This window comes from Ischnura elegans, chromosome 9 (genome assembly GCF_921293095.1).
Source record: "Ischnura elegans chromosome 9, ioIscEleg1.1, whole genome shotgun sequence".
NCBI classification, from domain to species: domain Eukaryota; kingdom Metazoa; phylum Arthropoda; class Insecta; order Odonata; family Coenagrionidae; genus Ischnura; species Ischnura elegans.
Window position 1 is genome coordinate 48,462,489 of NC_060254.1, and position 14,268 is coordinate 48,476,756.

At 37.8% G+C, this 14,268-nt stretch overlaps 1 protein-coding gene across 1 annotated transcript in view; it reads right to left on the reverse strand.

The window, feature by feature from the left end:
* LOC124165839 (lachesin-like) overlaps positions 1-14,268 on the reverse strand; it is a 239,907-nt gene that overhangs the window by 19,717 nt on the left and 205,922 nt on the right. Inside the window, exons 5-6 of the mRNA XM_046543368.1 lie at positions 5,288-5,416; positions 1,970-2,254 (exon numbers count right to left, since the gene is read on the reverse strand). Coding sequence (XP_046399324.1) covers positions 1,970-2,254; positions 5,288-5,416 — 414 coding nt within the window. The remainder of the gene's footprint in view (positions 1-1,969; positions 2,255-5,287; positions 5,417-14,268) is intronic.

Consider the following 14,268-nt stretch of genomic DNA (forward strand, 5'->3'; position numbering starts at 1 on the left):
GAGATGAAAGGGTAGATATCCCATCGCCGTGGATGGGATTGGGTGAGGATGGGCTTCAGCGCTCACTGCAGTGATATTCATTTCTGCATTCTCTTCACTCTTTTCCGCCATATTTGCCACTCTTCCATTCTCATCAGTTTTTCCTCCTTCTTAAGAAATTATGCCGAATATGAGAAATAAATGCATTTCGTATTATTAGGAATATAACGTTTTTATGAGTTGCCGCCAAATGTTTTGGGCTGCTTTTGGAGACTTAACTAATGCTTGGAGATTTATAAATGATTTTTTACTCAATAAAATGACTGCTTCACCCTTGCTTGTTAATAGGCTTGATAAATAATGTTTGATGCACAATGAATAATGTTTGATATTCATTCATCTAGAAAACTAAATTCCCATTTTACGAAGTTAAGAATTAGGTTCCTCGTTAACACGCAAATTATTTTGATTTTGCCTCCAAAGGATGGCAGTCTTTTTCATCTAACACTCCATCAGTTAGGATATCATACGACGCTGGACCAGGGATGCCGACTTACAAAAAATATTGGGGGCGGCCCAAACCGAGGATCTTGCCCCGGGAAATTTCATAAGTAGTGAGTTTTAAGTATTCTAAGCGTTTTAGAAGAGTCATATGATCAACATTAGAACCATAATAACTCGAATCTCAATATCTGGACACTCCGGGGAAATTTGAAAAGCCTCACACATTTTTTCTTGACACTCTTAACAAATTTTTGAGGGGACTCGGGCCCCCTCAGGCCCCATGGAGTCGGCGCCACTGCGCTGGACATACGACAGACAAAAATGACCACCGACCTCGTATTTAAGGCCCAATATTGCAGGGAAAACATCCGAATACCCTCGTCTACCGAGTGTCTCCGCAGGATTTCTGAAGGCATGCAACGGACCGCAGAACGGAAAATTACACTCCTTGACCGCATGCTTCTCTGCGGATGCGTTTCATTACGTACGGATCACCAGCATTCCCTTGAGCCGGCATTTCGGGTTCATTATTTTCCAACGAGGTTAATGAGTGGGCTGGACTGGGTTATGCACCCTTAGCTATCCTTCATAACGGGTTCAAGGCATGATAATTGCTTCGCAGCATTTTTATGCGGTGCTCTTGCGCATGTGAAAATCTTTTCTAACTGTAGAACTAGAAAATAGCAAACAGCTTTTGGGTAAAATATTCCTGAGTTCAGTTGTTTAATTTTTTGGTTTCTCAATAAATATGTTCCAGCTTGAATACCCCATTACGTAAATATTATAAAATGCGAATAAATGTCAAACACGTGACTCCTTTATGCAATACATTTGATAAAACAGTAAAAATAGTGAGAGCATAAAAACTGATAAAGCGTAAAATATTCAATAACCATAGGGGAATTAAGGTCATTGCTATCGCCGAAGAAAGAATTTGTTGGTTTCCACATTTATAAGCCATTTGTTCATGGGTAGTTATATTAATCACGAGTGGAGTAAAAAATTTGGACCAGTAGCAGAAGCATCAAATAGTATCCAACGTTAAAAGGTGTTCAGATAGCAAGATATAAAAATCACGGGCAAGGTTCTTATACAAGCGTTATGTATAATATATTCTTACCTTAAAAATTAGTATTTCCATTGCTTTAGTGTTTGAAATTTGTACTTTCTGGTGACACGTTCGCGTTATTTACGAAAAATATCACACTAATATTATGCTTTTATACTTATTGAACAACGCATAACTTCCGCATAAATATTGATTTTGAGAAGGAGGTTAAATATTATACTTTTACGACGATTTTCTTCACAGAAGAGTATATTTACCATTTAGAAAGATGTAACTACCCGTGTACGAATGGCTGGTAATGATTCGTTTTAAGCTCTTTCTTTACAAACTCCACACTGACATTTGACAAGTACATATTAGTAACGTATTTATGGTATAGTAATTAGTATATGCTCACACCCTAGTAATCATCCTTACCGTACAACCTAATGGAGCCCTCTGTCTCGCCCAGAGAGTTTTTCGAGATGCATTTGTAGTTTCCGAAGTCCCGGTCTCTCAGTCCCCGGATGGTGAGCTTCATGTGCGCCCGGTAGCTGTTTTCCGTGGTGTCCGTCGCGTACTTTTTGCTCGAGAGCAGCATCACGCTGTCGTAGATCCAGTAGCTAATGGCTCGCGGGTACGCCTCTGTGTGGCACTCGATCGTGACGTCAGTTCCGGCCGGGGCGCCCACCAGCTGATTCGGAACCCAGATCATGGGAGAGACTGCAAAAAAAGTGAGTGGCTAAATTTACATGCATGCACGCGAAAGGGTGACAGAGTCATTCAAGCAGTAAAGTTTCAAAAAGTAATTTTTAGAAGGATACTCCATAAAATGTAGTTTTTTTGTAAATTAAAGGAATGGAATTGATATAATGTTCTAAATTTCCGTAGTTAAGAAGAAGAAACAAGAATAATCTAATATTTAATATTTTCCTCGTCAATTTGAGGAAGGTAAAGTTTATGACTAACGAGTTTTGAATTACATATTGCTAAAAGTCAAACTTAGGATATTTTAGAAATTCAATGTTCAACCAAATTTTTAACCAATTTAAACAATGTTGAGGAACTTGCTAGACGTTTGATATTTTATTTAAACTGGTAATAAGATGCCTAAAAGTTCGCGAGTAGTCGGAGGTAATTTGTTGAAAGAACCGCGAAAGGGACATATTTTTCCCACTGGACAATTCAAAATGTTCTACCATTCAATATTTTGTAGGATTATAGGACCTAATAGCTGCAAAATAATTTTAAACGACGATCGTCGACTTAATCCTGATTGAAAATGACGCACGAAATGACTTCTTCAGGAAGGTACCGTAATAAATGAGATATTAGCTTCTTTAAAAGTATTCAATATATCCCAAACGCGTGTAGGAAATTTTTGTCCCACGCGGCGACTGCTAAATAGAAATTACTATTGCTGCAGGTTAAAACAATAGTTTTTTTAACTCTAGGAATATGCGTGGAAATAATGAATAGCCTTTTACTTCTACCTCAGAAAAATACTCTGGCTGATGAAAGAGTAATAGAAATTCGTAATATTCAGAACAACGTTTATTCATCCATCCGGTTTTGGCACCATTATCAAGGGTAGATCAATTCCAGCTCATCATTTGATAATGACGCAAACAGTGCCACTACCGGTTGGAGGAATAAATTCTCTGTATAGTATTAAAAAATTGTTATTGTTACCATCATAATGTAGAAATTCCTCAAATGTGAGCCAAAAACTTTTGAATAAAATATTCTGGAATTTGTAATTTCCAGAAATTCCAGAAATTTATATTATTCGATCGTCGACTTAATCCTGATAGAAAGTGACGCTCGAAATGACCTGCGAATGGGCTGAGCTTGCATAATGACATCATTTTAGAACCTCACTTTAATTTTAGGTCCGAAAAAGACAATAATCAAGAGATATAATTTGCCGAACTGATATGCATGGGAATTAGTTTTTTCCCCAAACAATAGGGACGTAAATAAATGCTGGATGGAACTCGGTATGTGCATTTAGCCCTTTTTTATCAATGGTTGGTCCCCCAACATCCCCCCGCCACACACCTACTGAGGCGGCTTGCGTGGTAGTATGTGGAAATAGATGACGAGGAATGTAAGAGCCGGCGAAAAAGACTAATGGAACCATTGTGTTACGTCGCACTGGATTCTCCGACGCGACTGCGGTCACATGAGTTCCGAATTAATAACGAGTTTGCAGAGATCACGTGAGACGTGAGGTTTTGGAACGAGTGATAGAGAAGAAAGAATCAAGGGTCTATGTGCGTAGTACTGAAGGCCTCATGATTAGAGATGCGTGAAAATCGCAAATGCGATATAGATGCGATGACTGGACTTTTATGATATTTTTACGCAAATTTACCTTTTCGACGGCAAAATTCGTATATTTTGTGCCAAGCGCAGTTTAAATGCTACGCCGACACTCACCGCTTAAAGCATGTGAGCGACTGGCCACCTACTAGTTGGCTGAGACTCTACGTGGCCGCGAACTACAAGTGGGCGCGGGAAAGCTACACTTCCGCCACTATATGTCTTATTCCTTAATTTATTATTGTTCGACAACATAATTATTTAAAATATTCTGTATTTTGTCATATTACTGTTTCACTATATTTTATCGTCATCTACCTCATTATGAAAATAAAAAATAGACGCTACAAAATGCGATAAACTGTTATTGAAAGTGCGATAAAATAAAAATGAAAGTGCGATTTTCACGTGATACTGAGACAAGGCTTAGGAATCGAGTGAGCATGGGAGGGCAGGGATCCCTGCTGGATTGAGGGTAAGGGACTGTGAGGGAGATAGGGTTTATATCCGGACGACGAGCGTAGAGAAAAAAGTTGGAAGGACCGTGTATGCAGTGCGGAAGGAATGGAGAGTTCAATGGTGAAGGGGACCATGGGATCACATTCCGCAACCGCTAGGGCGGCGCTGGTGTGCAGGAGGCCCACCGCAGTCCGTGAGCCTCCTAACTCTCCCCAAATTTTCGATAATATCTCTTACCCACACTCCTTTTCCTTCGCCAGGCTTTGTAATAATGTACTCATTCTCTTTAGGGGTGGGTATACACTGCCTCTGAAACCATAACAGACAAAGATAGACGATGGCACCAAACAGCCCGTGAAAAGTATAAAAATATAGCATTTATGGACGTCAATTTTCACGACAACATATAAGGAAGATGAGAAAATAGTGTCAATTTAATAAACATTATGCTCCTATTTTTCCGAAAATCTCTTATCCGCCCCCAATGACCTCTTTTTAAGGAATGGTACTTAAAAATTTGCATACATCAAAATTCGACAAAAAATTATCTTAAATCTTCGACTAAAAATTCGACTAAAAATTATCTTATGTATCAGACAAGAGGCTTGGTTAATTTGTGAGTGGCGCACCGGTGGAATATTCGCTGCTAATATACGGCAGTGAATATTCCAGAAAATGCTTTTAGAATTCTCTGGAGCTGACTCGATCTTCTCGTACCAGAGGCCGATTGTCAAGTTGGTCACTGGGCGTTTGCCTCAAACTGAAAAAAATCACCTTTCAAAATGCACTCTTATACCACGCACTTCCTATCTTTTCTGGTGACATATCCATAACAAGATAAGCCAGGTGAGGTCTTTCGCAGTTCTTTTCTGCGCAAGACCTCACCTGGACGAAGAAAATAGGTTCTGCGCAGACTATTTTCTTCCACCGGAACACCTTACGTAGAGCAATGCATATGAATCAAGTACTCACATTCAACGTCTACGATTATTCTCTTCGAGACGGAGGGCGGCACTCCGTTGGTGGCGATGCACAGGTATGCCCCCATCTCACTGCGGCCAATCCTCGTCAGGGTCAGCTGATCCCCATCATACACGCTAACTGCAAAAAGCAATGAATATAGTTAATATCAGGATTACTGGAAGTGTCAAAAATAATTTAGAAATAAATTTCTTTGGATCAAATATGGGCTCAAATACGAGAACTTGTACCACTGGATCCTAGATTGTCACATTTACACCTACGCCTTCAGTAGGGCATTATAATTTCGCCAGTTTTCGTCCGATGGTCACCAAAGTCCCGCATTTTACATAGTAAACGATACTAGATATGGACGAAGGTGTTGAGATGGCAATTAAAATATGATAAATAACGTGCTCATTTACTTTATGGAGGTGGGTACTGTTTATTAGTTATTGAGAGAAAGGCCGCTAGGGTCGGCCTTCAAATGAAACTCCCATTGTTAAGAGGCGTAAGAGAGTTAAGGTAGTTAAGAGCCTCGATGAAAGTAACATGAATTTGATGAAACTTTGGTCACGTATTTTGCAAAAGACGCACTCTAAACGACGCGACGCGAAGGACAAGGGAATCCCATGAGCCGTTTTTGAGATATTTGACGGTAAAATTAGGATAATTTAACATGGGCTCTTATGGAGAAATACGTTTTTTTCGAGCTAGCAAAGCTGTTTTTAACAAGAAGTTGTTTAGACGGCACTCTTTAGAAGAAAAAATTTGCGACAGTTCTAAAAATGTACGGGAAAGTATGAGTCCATGATGAAATAAGAAATATATTTGCGAAAAACTGAAACTGGCAAAGCGGCTAGAAATCTTTGGTACCAACATCGCTAAAAGAAAACCACTTCACCGACTTAGCCTAAAATTACGCAAATATATTTAGTTTCCCGGCTTTTACGTACGGCATACTTATCTTTTGTTTATAAATGTATATATTTATTTAGGATTTACCACTTAAATTGTAAATATTTAATGTATAAAAGTGTCGTCATTTGTGCATGTGCAAAGGTTGGAAGCAGTGTTGAAACAAGTTAAGTTGACTACTGTAAATACGTTTAAATAATCATATTGTCGCTTGCATTGTGCTGAGGTGCAAAACTGCACTCACATTTCATTCCTAACTATGTTTACCTTTGTTTAAATTTTTTGGCGACTCTTTTGAGTAAATAATCGGTAGCCCGAGTGCGTCAATCGACTTCAGCCGTTGCCTCTATAAATACCTTAACCTGGCCCTCAGCTACTGATTGAGAGTCTATACGTATTGCCGTGTGGCCGGAGAAGTTCGGGTGAGAGTACGGTGTGTGACGAGAGAATGGGGCTCCTAGCCGAACCATCGGGGGACAGGAGGGCAGGCGCTACTCAACGAAAGGTAGGAAATTCAGTGGGCCGTTCTTTCTCCTAGTATTTTAAATATACAGTCCATTTTTATCCGTAATTTCTTTTGAGGCTATTGCAGTCAAACCTCTATAAGTGGGAACTGGATAAGTGAAAAACCTCTATAAAAGAGACTTATTGCCAGGTCCCTTCATTTTCACCATTGAAAGCCTAGGAATGACAGGAAACCTATGTCCTTTAGATTTATATATATCTAGAAACCATATCTATATACCCGTCCATATCTAGAAACCTTTATATTTGTTTAAATTTTAGTTAACGTTGACTTGATTGGAACAAATTCTTCATGACTCCATCAATTCCTAACACACACTTTATTGGAAGTTAAGAGGGGAAGGCATTAATATTTTTTCGAAGAATATTTCAGAAGTTTACGTTTACTACATCTTCGAATCCAGTAAATCGAGACATGCAGTTCCAAAGTATTTTCAAAAAGGTAACAATCTTTTTTTGACTAGAGAAATGAGATCAAGTAACATATTAATAATACCGCAAGAGAATCTCAAAAGACATTAAGTGATTTCTTTAAATAAGCAAAGTAAAAAGTTTAGATATTTTCTTTCTTTGCTTACGGCATAAATACTCGCCAGGCGTAATCTGCAAGACTTTAGTATGACAATTGTGACTGAAAATATTTCCTCAATGCATATTCACATGATTGCGACAAATTTAAATGACGACGATTGCGAGGTAAATTCCATAAATCGCAAAAAAATAAACATTTAATTTTTCCCAGTTAGTGACCAATACCTACCCCGAAAAAACTTTATTCCTACAGTTTGATGCATTTCTCTCTTTTCAGTTACTTTGAAAAGCAATTTTTTTAAATCAAAACAGTTCATGATATTTATTACTGTCAAATTATTTTGACAATATTTGAGGGTAAAATAAAATATTTAATTAATGTGGACAAAAAACTCTAGGCACGAAAAATATAGTCCAATCAATTTACACTTCACTTTGGACCGTATCTCTACTTTTAAAAATTCGTAATCTAGGCAGCACTTCGATGTATTATATATAAACATCAACATCTCTGGTTTCACACCTAGGTCTCCCTCTCCTCCGATTTTTTAATGCCTCATTACCCTCCCCGTTGCGTTTCTCCCAGTAGTGCACGTTACTTCTATTTTTATTCATCCTTCGCTTTTTTTCCGCTACTGTTAAGCCAGACCCCAACAAGCCGATTACTTTTCCACCTCTCGCCTGTTGACTAAGGCATCTCAAATCAAGACAGGAGCATATCCTTCTCGATCCTAAGAAAAACGCGTTCTGGCAATGTGCTCGCCAATCCTTTCGGAAGAGCTAAAGCTTTTTCAAAATCAACTGCATTCAAATACGTGGCCCATAGAATCTTCTCGTTGACCGTCTTGTTTACCTCAAGAGAAAGCTTGCCATGGCCCGAAGTGAGTTTTGTCGTTTCGTTGAGATATGCGAAGGGAAATTCAGAGGAGCGTTCCCAATGTGCGCACATGTGGCCGTCGAATGCGTCCCTATTCATCGGAGTTCATCGCGAGTCATGCTCTGGGTTGCGGAAGAATCAGTGGTCGGTCACGCATTTGGACGACGAAGAAAGGAAATGGCTTGCCTTGTTTGAATTTCCCTCACTGACCAAAGAATAACAACCCACTGGAAAGGAAACCCACTATTCCGCGGGGCGATAGTGGCGGCACAACCTTTGCTGTGACATTTTTTCCCTCCATAGTACCTATATTTTCTCTGCAGCCATAACCGACAAAAATAGCCGATCGCACCGACAAGCGGCAAACCAAGCAGCTAGGTGGGAAGTAGAATTTATAGTATTAATGGAAGTGAATTTTCGTGACAAGACTTGGGGAAGATGATGAAATAGTGCCCTTTTTATAAACATCAGGCCCCTTTCCGTCCTAAAACTCAACGGAGTTCACTAGTATCTAACCATTCGACAAGTTAAGGAAGCCGAAACGAACGAGATACATATGCCTAATCGTAAAGTAACGTATTTTTTATATGTTAACTGAAGCAATTTCGTCCATATCTAGTATTCCTCTCTCTTCCAACAGCACAATGGCCTGAAGGGCCTTCAATAAGATACCACGGACCTCGCCTTCTTCCTCGAAACTTAATGAAATCTATTCATTTAAATTGATTGGGACTCGAATTAGGACTTCCCAAATTCAGGCTAAGACCTTTAAAACACCAAATTATTAATAAGATTCTCCATGACATCAGAGGATAAAATGGATTAATGCACATATTACACATCGAGGATTATATGCACCAAGGTAAAAGTATCATGCCCAATACTGTTCAGTATATGTCCGGCAGTATTACACCATATATTCTTCTACAAGTATTTAGTGACCTGTCTACATTCAAACATTTTTGATAGTCAATATCTATTTATATGGGTAATGTCATTTCCAAAAATCAAGCTTCCGACTTATCACAGCAAGTTTGCGGAATTCCTAACCTACGGCAACATAGAAAGCAACTGGCCGCCCTCTTTTGGACGCCGCACGCATAAATAATTCCTGGTTCGATAATGCCTCCCCTTTTTGGCCCTCAGTAAACTATCCTCCCTCCCTCCCTACTCCACAAACCAGCCGGCAATTACCCGCAGACTTAAAATCAAATTATCCTTCTCTTCCGGGCGTCCGCCGCCAGCTGCGAAGATGGGTCGACCAATTTGCGTTCCTTTTCTACATCACGTTGAATGACAGGGTAAGTCGAGCCTTGCTCGTGAAAATAGAGAATGGCTTAAGAAGTAAAGTTAAAAACACCTCGAGGCCAAGATTAACCCTTTGTAACCCATAGCTGCTTCTGGGAGAAATCAAATTTCAAGATTTTTCATTTTGAAAACGCGAAAAGTTTTCACTCAATTGTAAAAATTGTGGCAGCTACATATTTCACCATTACAATTTACACCACAAAGTAATGTGTAGTTTTGATATTTCCTAAATAGAGTAGAAAATATATACATTTTTGATGCTGCTTAGAAGCAACATTGGGTTATATTGGGTTAACGGCGAAAAATGGGCGCAATTCAGGGATGGTCAGTGATACGAAATTGAGATTAATTTCAAACGAAAATATAAAATTGTTTCTGGCTTCATTTGGTGGAAGTTCGATACATCGATGATGAAAGAACTTAAATGGTTATTTCCACTTTTTTTAATTCCAAAAATTTACAACCGAACCAAGTTTCAACATTTTGCGTCATTTGCATTTTCAAAATGTTGGTACAATGTGTTTCAACACTTCGTGTTTTTTTTCAATATTTTCCTTGAAAATTACACAAAAATTTGAAATCTGGGTCGATTGTTAATTTTTGGAATTAAAAAGTGTGGGAATTACCATTTGTGTTCTTTCATCATGGATATTCAAACGAAAACTTAAAAATAATTGGATGAGATAACATCAGACTCCTCAAACTAATATTCCACAAGTCTTAAAGTTGTACAGCCATGAAAGATTAGTTTCACTAGAGAATGCGGCTACCACTGACGCATTAATTGCTAACCGTTTCATGAAATATAATTTGAGCAAAAAAAGACATCCCTATTATGTACACCAAGGATGAAGTTCTCCATTAAAAAAATATTTGGCTTAGCCGAGATTCGGACCCGGATCTCCCGATTGCCGGGCAGACGTGTTAGCCAGTTTGATTGCGTACAAAATAACTTGTTTAAAGCGGTTCTTTGAGATATCCCTGGATTAAGTTTCTATGAGACGAGAAGAAAAATTGATTCGAAAATTAAATTTTATGAGAAGAAATGCGTAAAGATGATACGGCTATAAGACTGGAGAGCTGCGTGAAACCTATCTTCGAATTTTTGCCGTATGTTGATGATGACTTTAACATCTATAATTTCATTCTTTTGTCGCTCTTGCTTTCAGTAAATGCCTCGGAATATCGCCCTCATGTATAGTCCCTCATGTTCTGCTAACGCGTGTTTTGTTTGCTCCTCTTCCCCCGTTCATCAACGTTGTTCACTCTTTTATCTACCATCGAACGCTAGAGAGGTTACGCTTTCTTCAATGAATACTCAATGAAGATAAGGGTAGGTAAGAATATTGGCCGATGCATGGTATTGAGAAACCGACCTATTCTCTTTTACCACTGCCATATCATTCAGTCTACAATTACAGGTAGAACAGCGAGTATCACAGTAATTTATTGTGATATTTGTCCTGAAATTATTACTTGATGTCTATTTTGTAAATAAAATGATATTTTTAAAACAAATCTCCTTTCATTTGAATGCAAAAAGATTCATCAATTTTGTGAGAAGCATTCATCTTTACCGAAAAAGAAAGCTTAGTTCACCCCTTATTAGAATTGAGAGGTATCGTTTCCATATTTTGCTGGATAAATGAGATCGTAGCCTCTTTTACCATCTTTTTCCTACTGACGGATGTAACATGTCCGAAAATTATTTTATAAAAGATATCAGTGATTACCTAAGACACTATGATTACGCCTGTAGGGAAAGGTGCCATAACACAAAAAAACATCTTTTGGGAGTGAACCTCGCTGGCGCGGAAAATGAATTTATTCAAATCATGCTACGTAACCAATTGCTGTTAGCAGAAATAAGGTATGTCTATCAAGAAATTTAAGCTTGGGTAATTGCTGAATAAACTCATTCTCCCATCTTCCTCAGACTTTCTCATGAAAATCGTGAATTATTCAAGACTTCATTACCCATTCCATTAATCTCCGAAAATTTTCTCTCTCCGTTTTACGATAGCGTAGCCATTTCCGCTTGTGGAGGAGGAAAAAAATGCAGTTTCCATGAAATTTTCTCGAAATATTACGTAAGCGCGCGCTGTAATAAGAGGAATAAGGTGGCAAAAGAGTGTATATCTAGGAATTGCTCCCCACGGAGAAGGAAAGACGCCACACTTGTGATCTACAACGACGGAGGGTGCAATAAAAAAAATGGGTTACGAATGTCGTGGCAGTCGACATTAATATGCATAGAGAGGTGTGAGATGGGGACACGTTTAAGTGCATGGGGATCTCAACGACGCTCCACGCTTACGAATTCATCGGGAAGGTATTGGTGGGGAGCAGTTCGTACGGAGTGGAGGAAGGGCGTGTTTTGTAATGGGTAGGGTAATAGGGCAATGTTTTCGGGGCAGTGGAAATTGGATTCAGGAGGTGAGCAGAAATCGAAGAAGCGGAAAGAAGCCCAAAATGACGTTTTCACTGCCCAAGCATAAAATATTACGGAAAAAAACATTTTAATATGCATTGAAATAATTTTAAAATTATCTAACTCATTTTAACTGTGTGGTGTTTCATTTTAAGGTTTCCTGGTTGGATAACTATCATTTATACCACTTATATTATAAAAATAAATGATGAATATTCATCGAAACCGGGATCACTTTATTTTACAAAAGAAATTTCATAAGTAAAAGTTATCCAATCAATAAATCTTAATTTGAAAGTTATTTTGGAAACATATTAGTCTTCTCTTTTTCCGCTTTATTTTTTTTTATTTCAGAACGGTTTAAACATAAATTTCAACGATGACCAGCTCTTGAAGAAGCTAGGAAATATTATTTTCAATTGTTTTAAAATATGATGAAAATAATTCAGTTTCAATTGAAAATGGTAAATAATAATCATGTTGAAAGTATTTATGCATGTTTCTGAGGCTATGGAAGTGTAGCAGTAAACATCGCTAAATGGGTGCCACTTTTGGAATTGAATATGAATATCATCTCATAAAATCAAAGAGCATCTCAAAACAGCTGTTGGCGATTATTTAACAGGCTTTAAGTTTATAAGAAATTAGAAGCTGCTATTACTAAATTATATATTAGATAAAAACTGTGCTTGAGCTGCGTGAGTAATAGTGTTGATTAATAAGGCGTAGTTATGATTTCCAGAGGAATAATACAGGGAATTGAAAAATTCATATAGAATATTTAAAAAAATCTGTTGAATGAATTTGTCGGTGAACTGGACTAAAATAATTCAATTTCAAGAAATGTTCATGTCAAAAATTATTTTTTATTCAGCTCGCTATGAGTCTGGGCAAACTAACCAGAAATACATACTTATAACTATAATTTGAAACTTAAATAGGAAGCCGCGGTGAAGGAAATTCGTCATATAGCCCGTCATAATCCCATTTGTTTACATGAGATAATAACACCAATATTTATTTCCCTTAGCTGTGAAGCATTTCCAAAACTTCGAATATTTCTGCTATAAAGATTATCATCACTCGACTCCCTACTTATCAAAGACATTTTTAACATTTATATTTCCCCACACAAATGAAATGTTGTTCTTGTATTACCTTCAGGTATACTGAGCTCTATTTTTATTAACATCCATTTTAAAAGGCAACTTATGAGACTATTGTACAAATTAAATGCCATCAGTACCATAAAAATCAGTAAGCGATCAAGCATAGCAAACTTAAAAGATGAAAATTGCCTGCATCATGAAAATAGTCGACGCTTCATTTCTTGGTTCCAATGGTAGCACAGTACAGAAAAATGTTTAATTACCCGGAAATGAATAAAGGCGTGGGCAAATATGCGTCAGCCATACCTCTAGTCCAGTTTTCATACCAAAAATAAGAGGAAGACAAAGAAGTTTTAATGAAAGTGAACGTGGAAGAATGCCAGTTATGGAGAATTCAGGTATTAAATTCGATTTTTAGACAATTTCTCTTTTCCCCACTCTTACATTTGTACGAAAATTACATCATTATCAAGGTAGGAATGCATAAATGCCAATTCCTTCAATACTCTTTACTCAGGAGAATCAGAGAGGAGTCGGGAAAAGAGTGGGGGAAGCGAAGGCTGCGAACAGTAAATAGTTCCTGTTTTGACATGTGTGTAGGATTAAAGAACGAAGGCGATCTTGCAAACAAGGACAACTGTAATATCAATGTGAGACCTTAAGAGTATTAACCTTATCTCAACCACATTATTCCCATGGTTGATAAATAATTACGTACGACTGAGTCACATTTAGTCTCTACTGTCTTTCATGTTCATCATAAGCATTTCTTATCATCGGGATAAATTATTTTTTTCAACGAAACTTTCGACATAATATACATGAACATTTAAAACGCCATTCGACGGGGTCAAGTATTTAGCGATATAGCTGATTTTTTCTGATGTATATTTTCCAACAAACTACACCAAAAACTTCTTCCGTGGTTACAATTTCCGAAAGATAAAATGTTTTTGGGCCAACCAATTTGCTCCTTTTCGGTCACACTGCGTTTCCATTACGTCCTGTCTCTTTTGTGTTTAGCGAGGAAATGGAAACGTAGCATGAATAGTGCATTTGGACAACAACTTAGGTTGTTAAAAGCCAGTGCCACTTCAACAATCGCTGCACAAATAGTGCATCGTATCATCATCAGTGACTAAATCCGTAATAACCACTCATGTACACTAAAAAAATACCGAAGTTCTCAAAACGGGCCTATGAACGAAAAAAAATGCCTTAATATTGTGATGAATAATCAAATTGGGCAAAACTTAAAGAGTTACTAAATAAGTAATGACAACACATTCACACT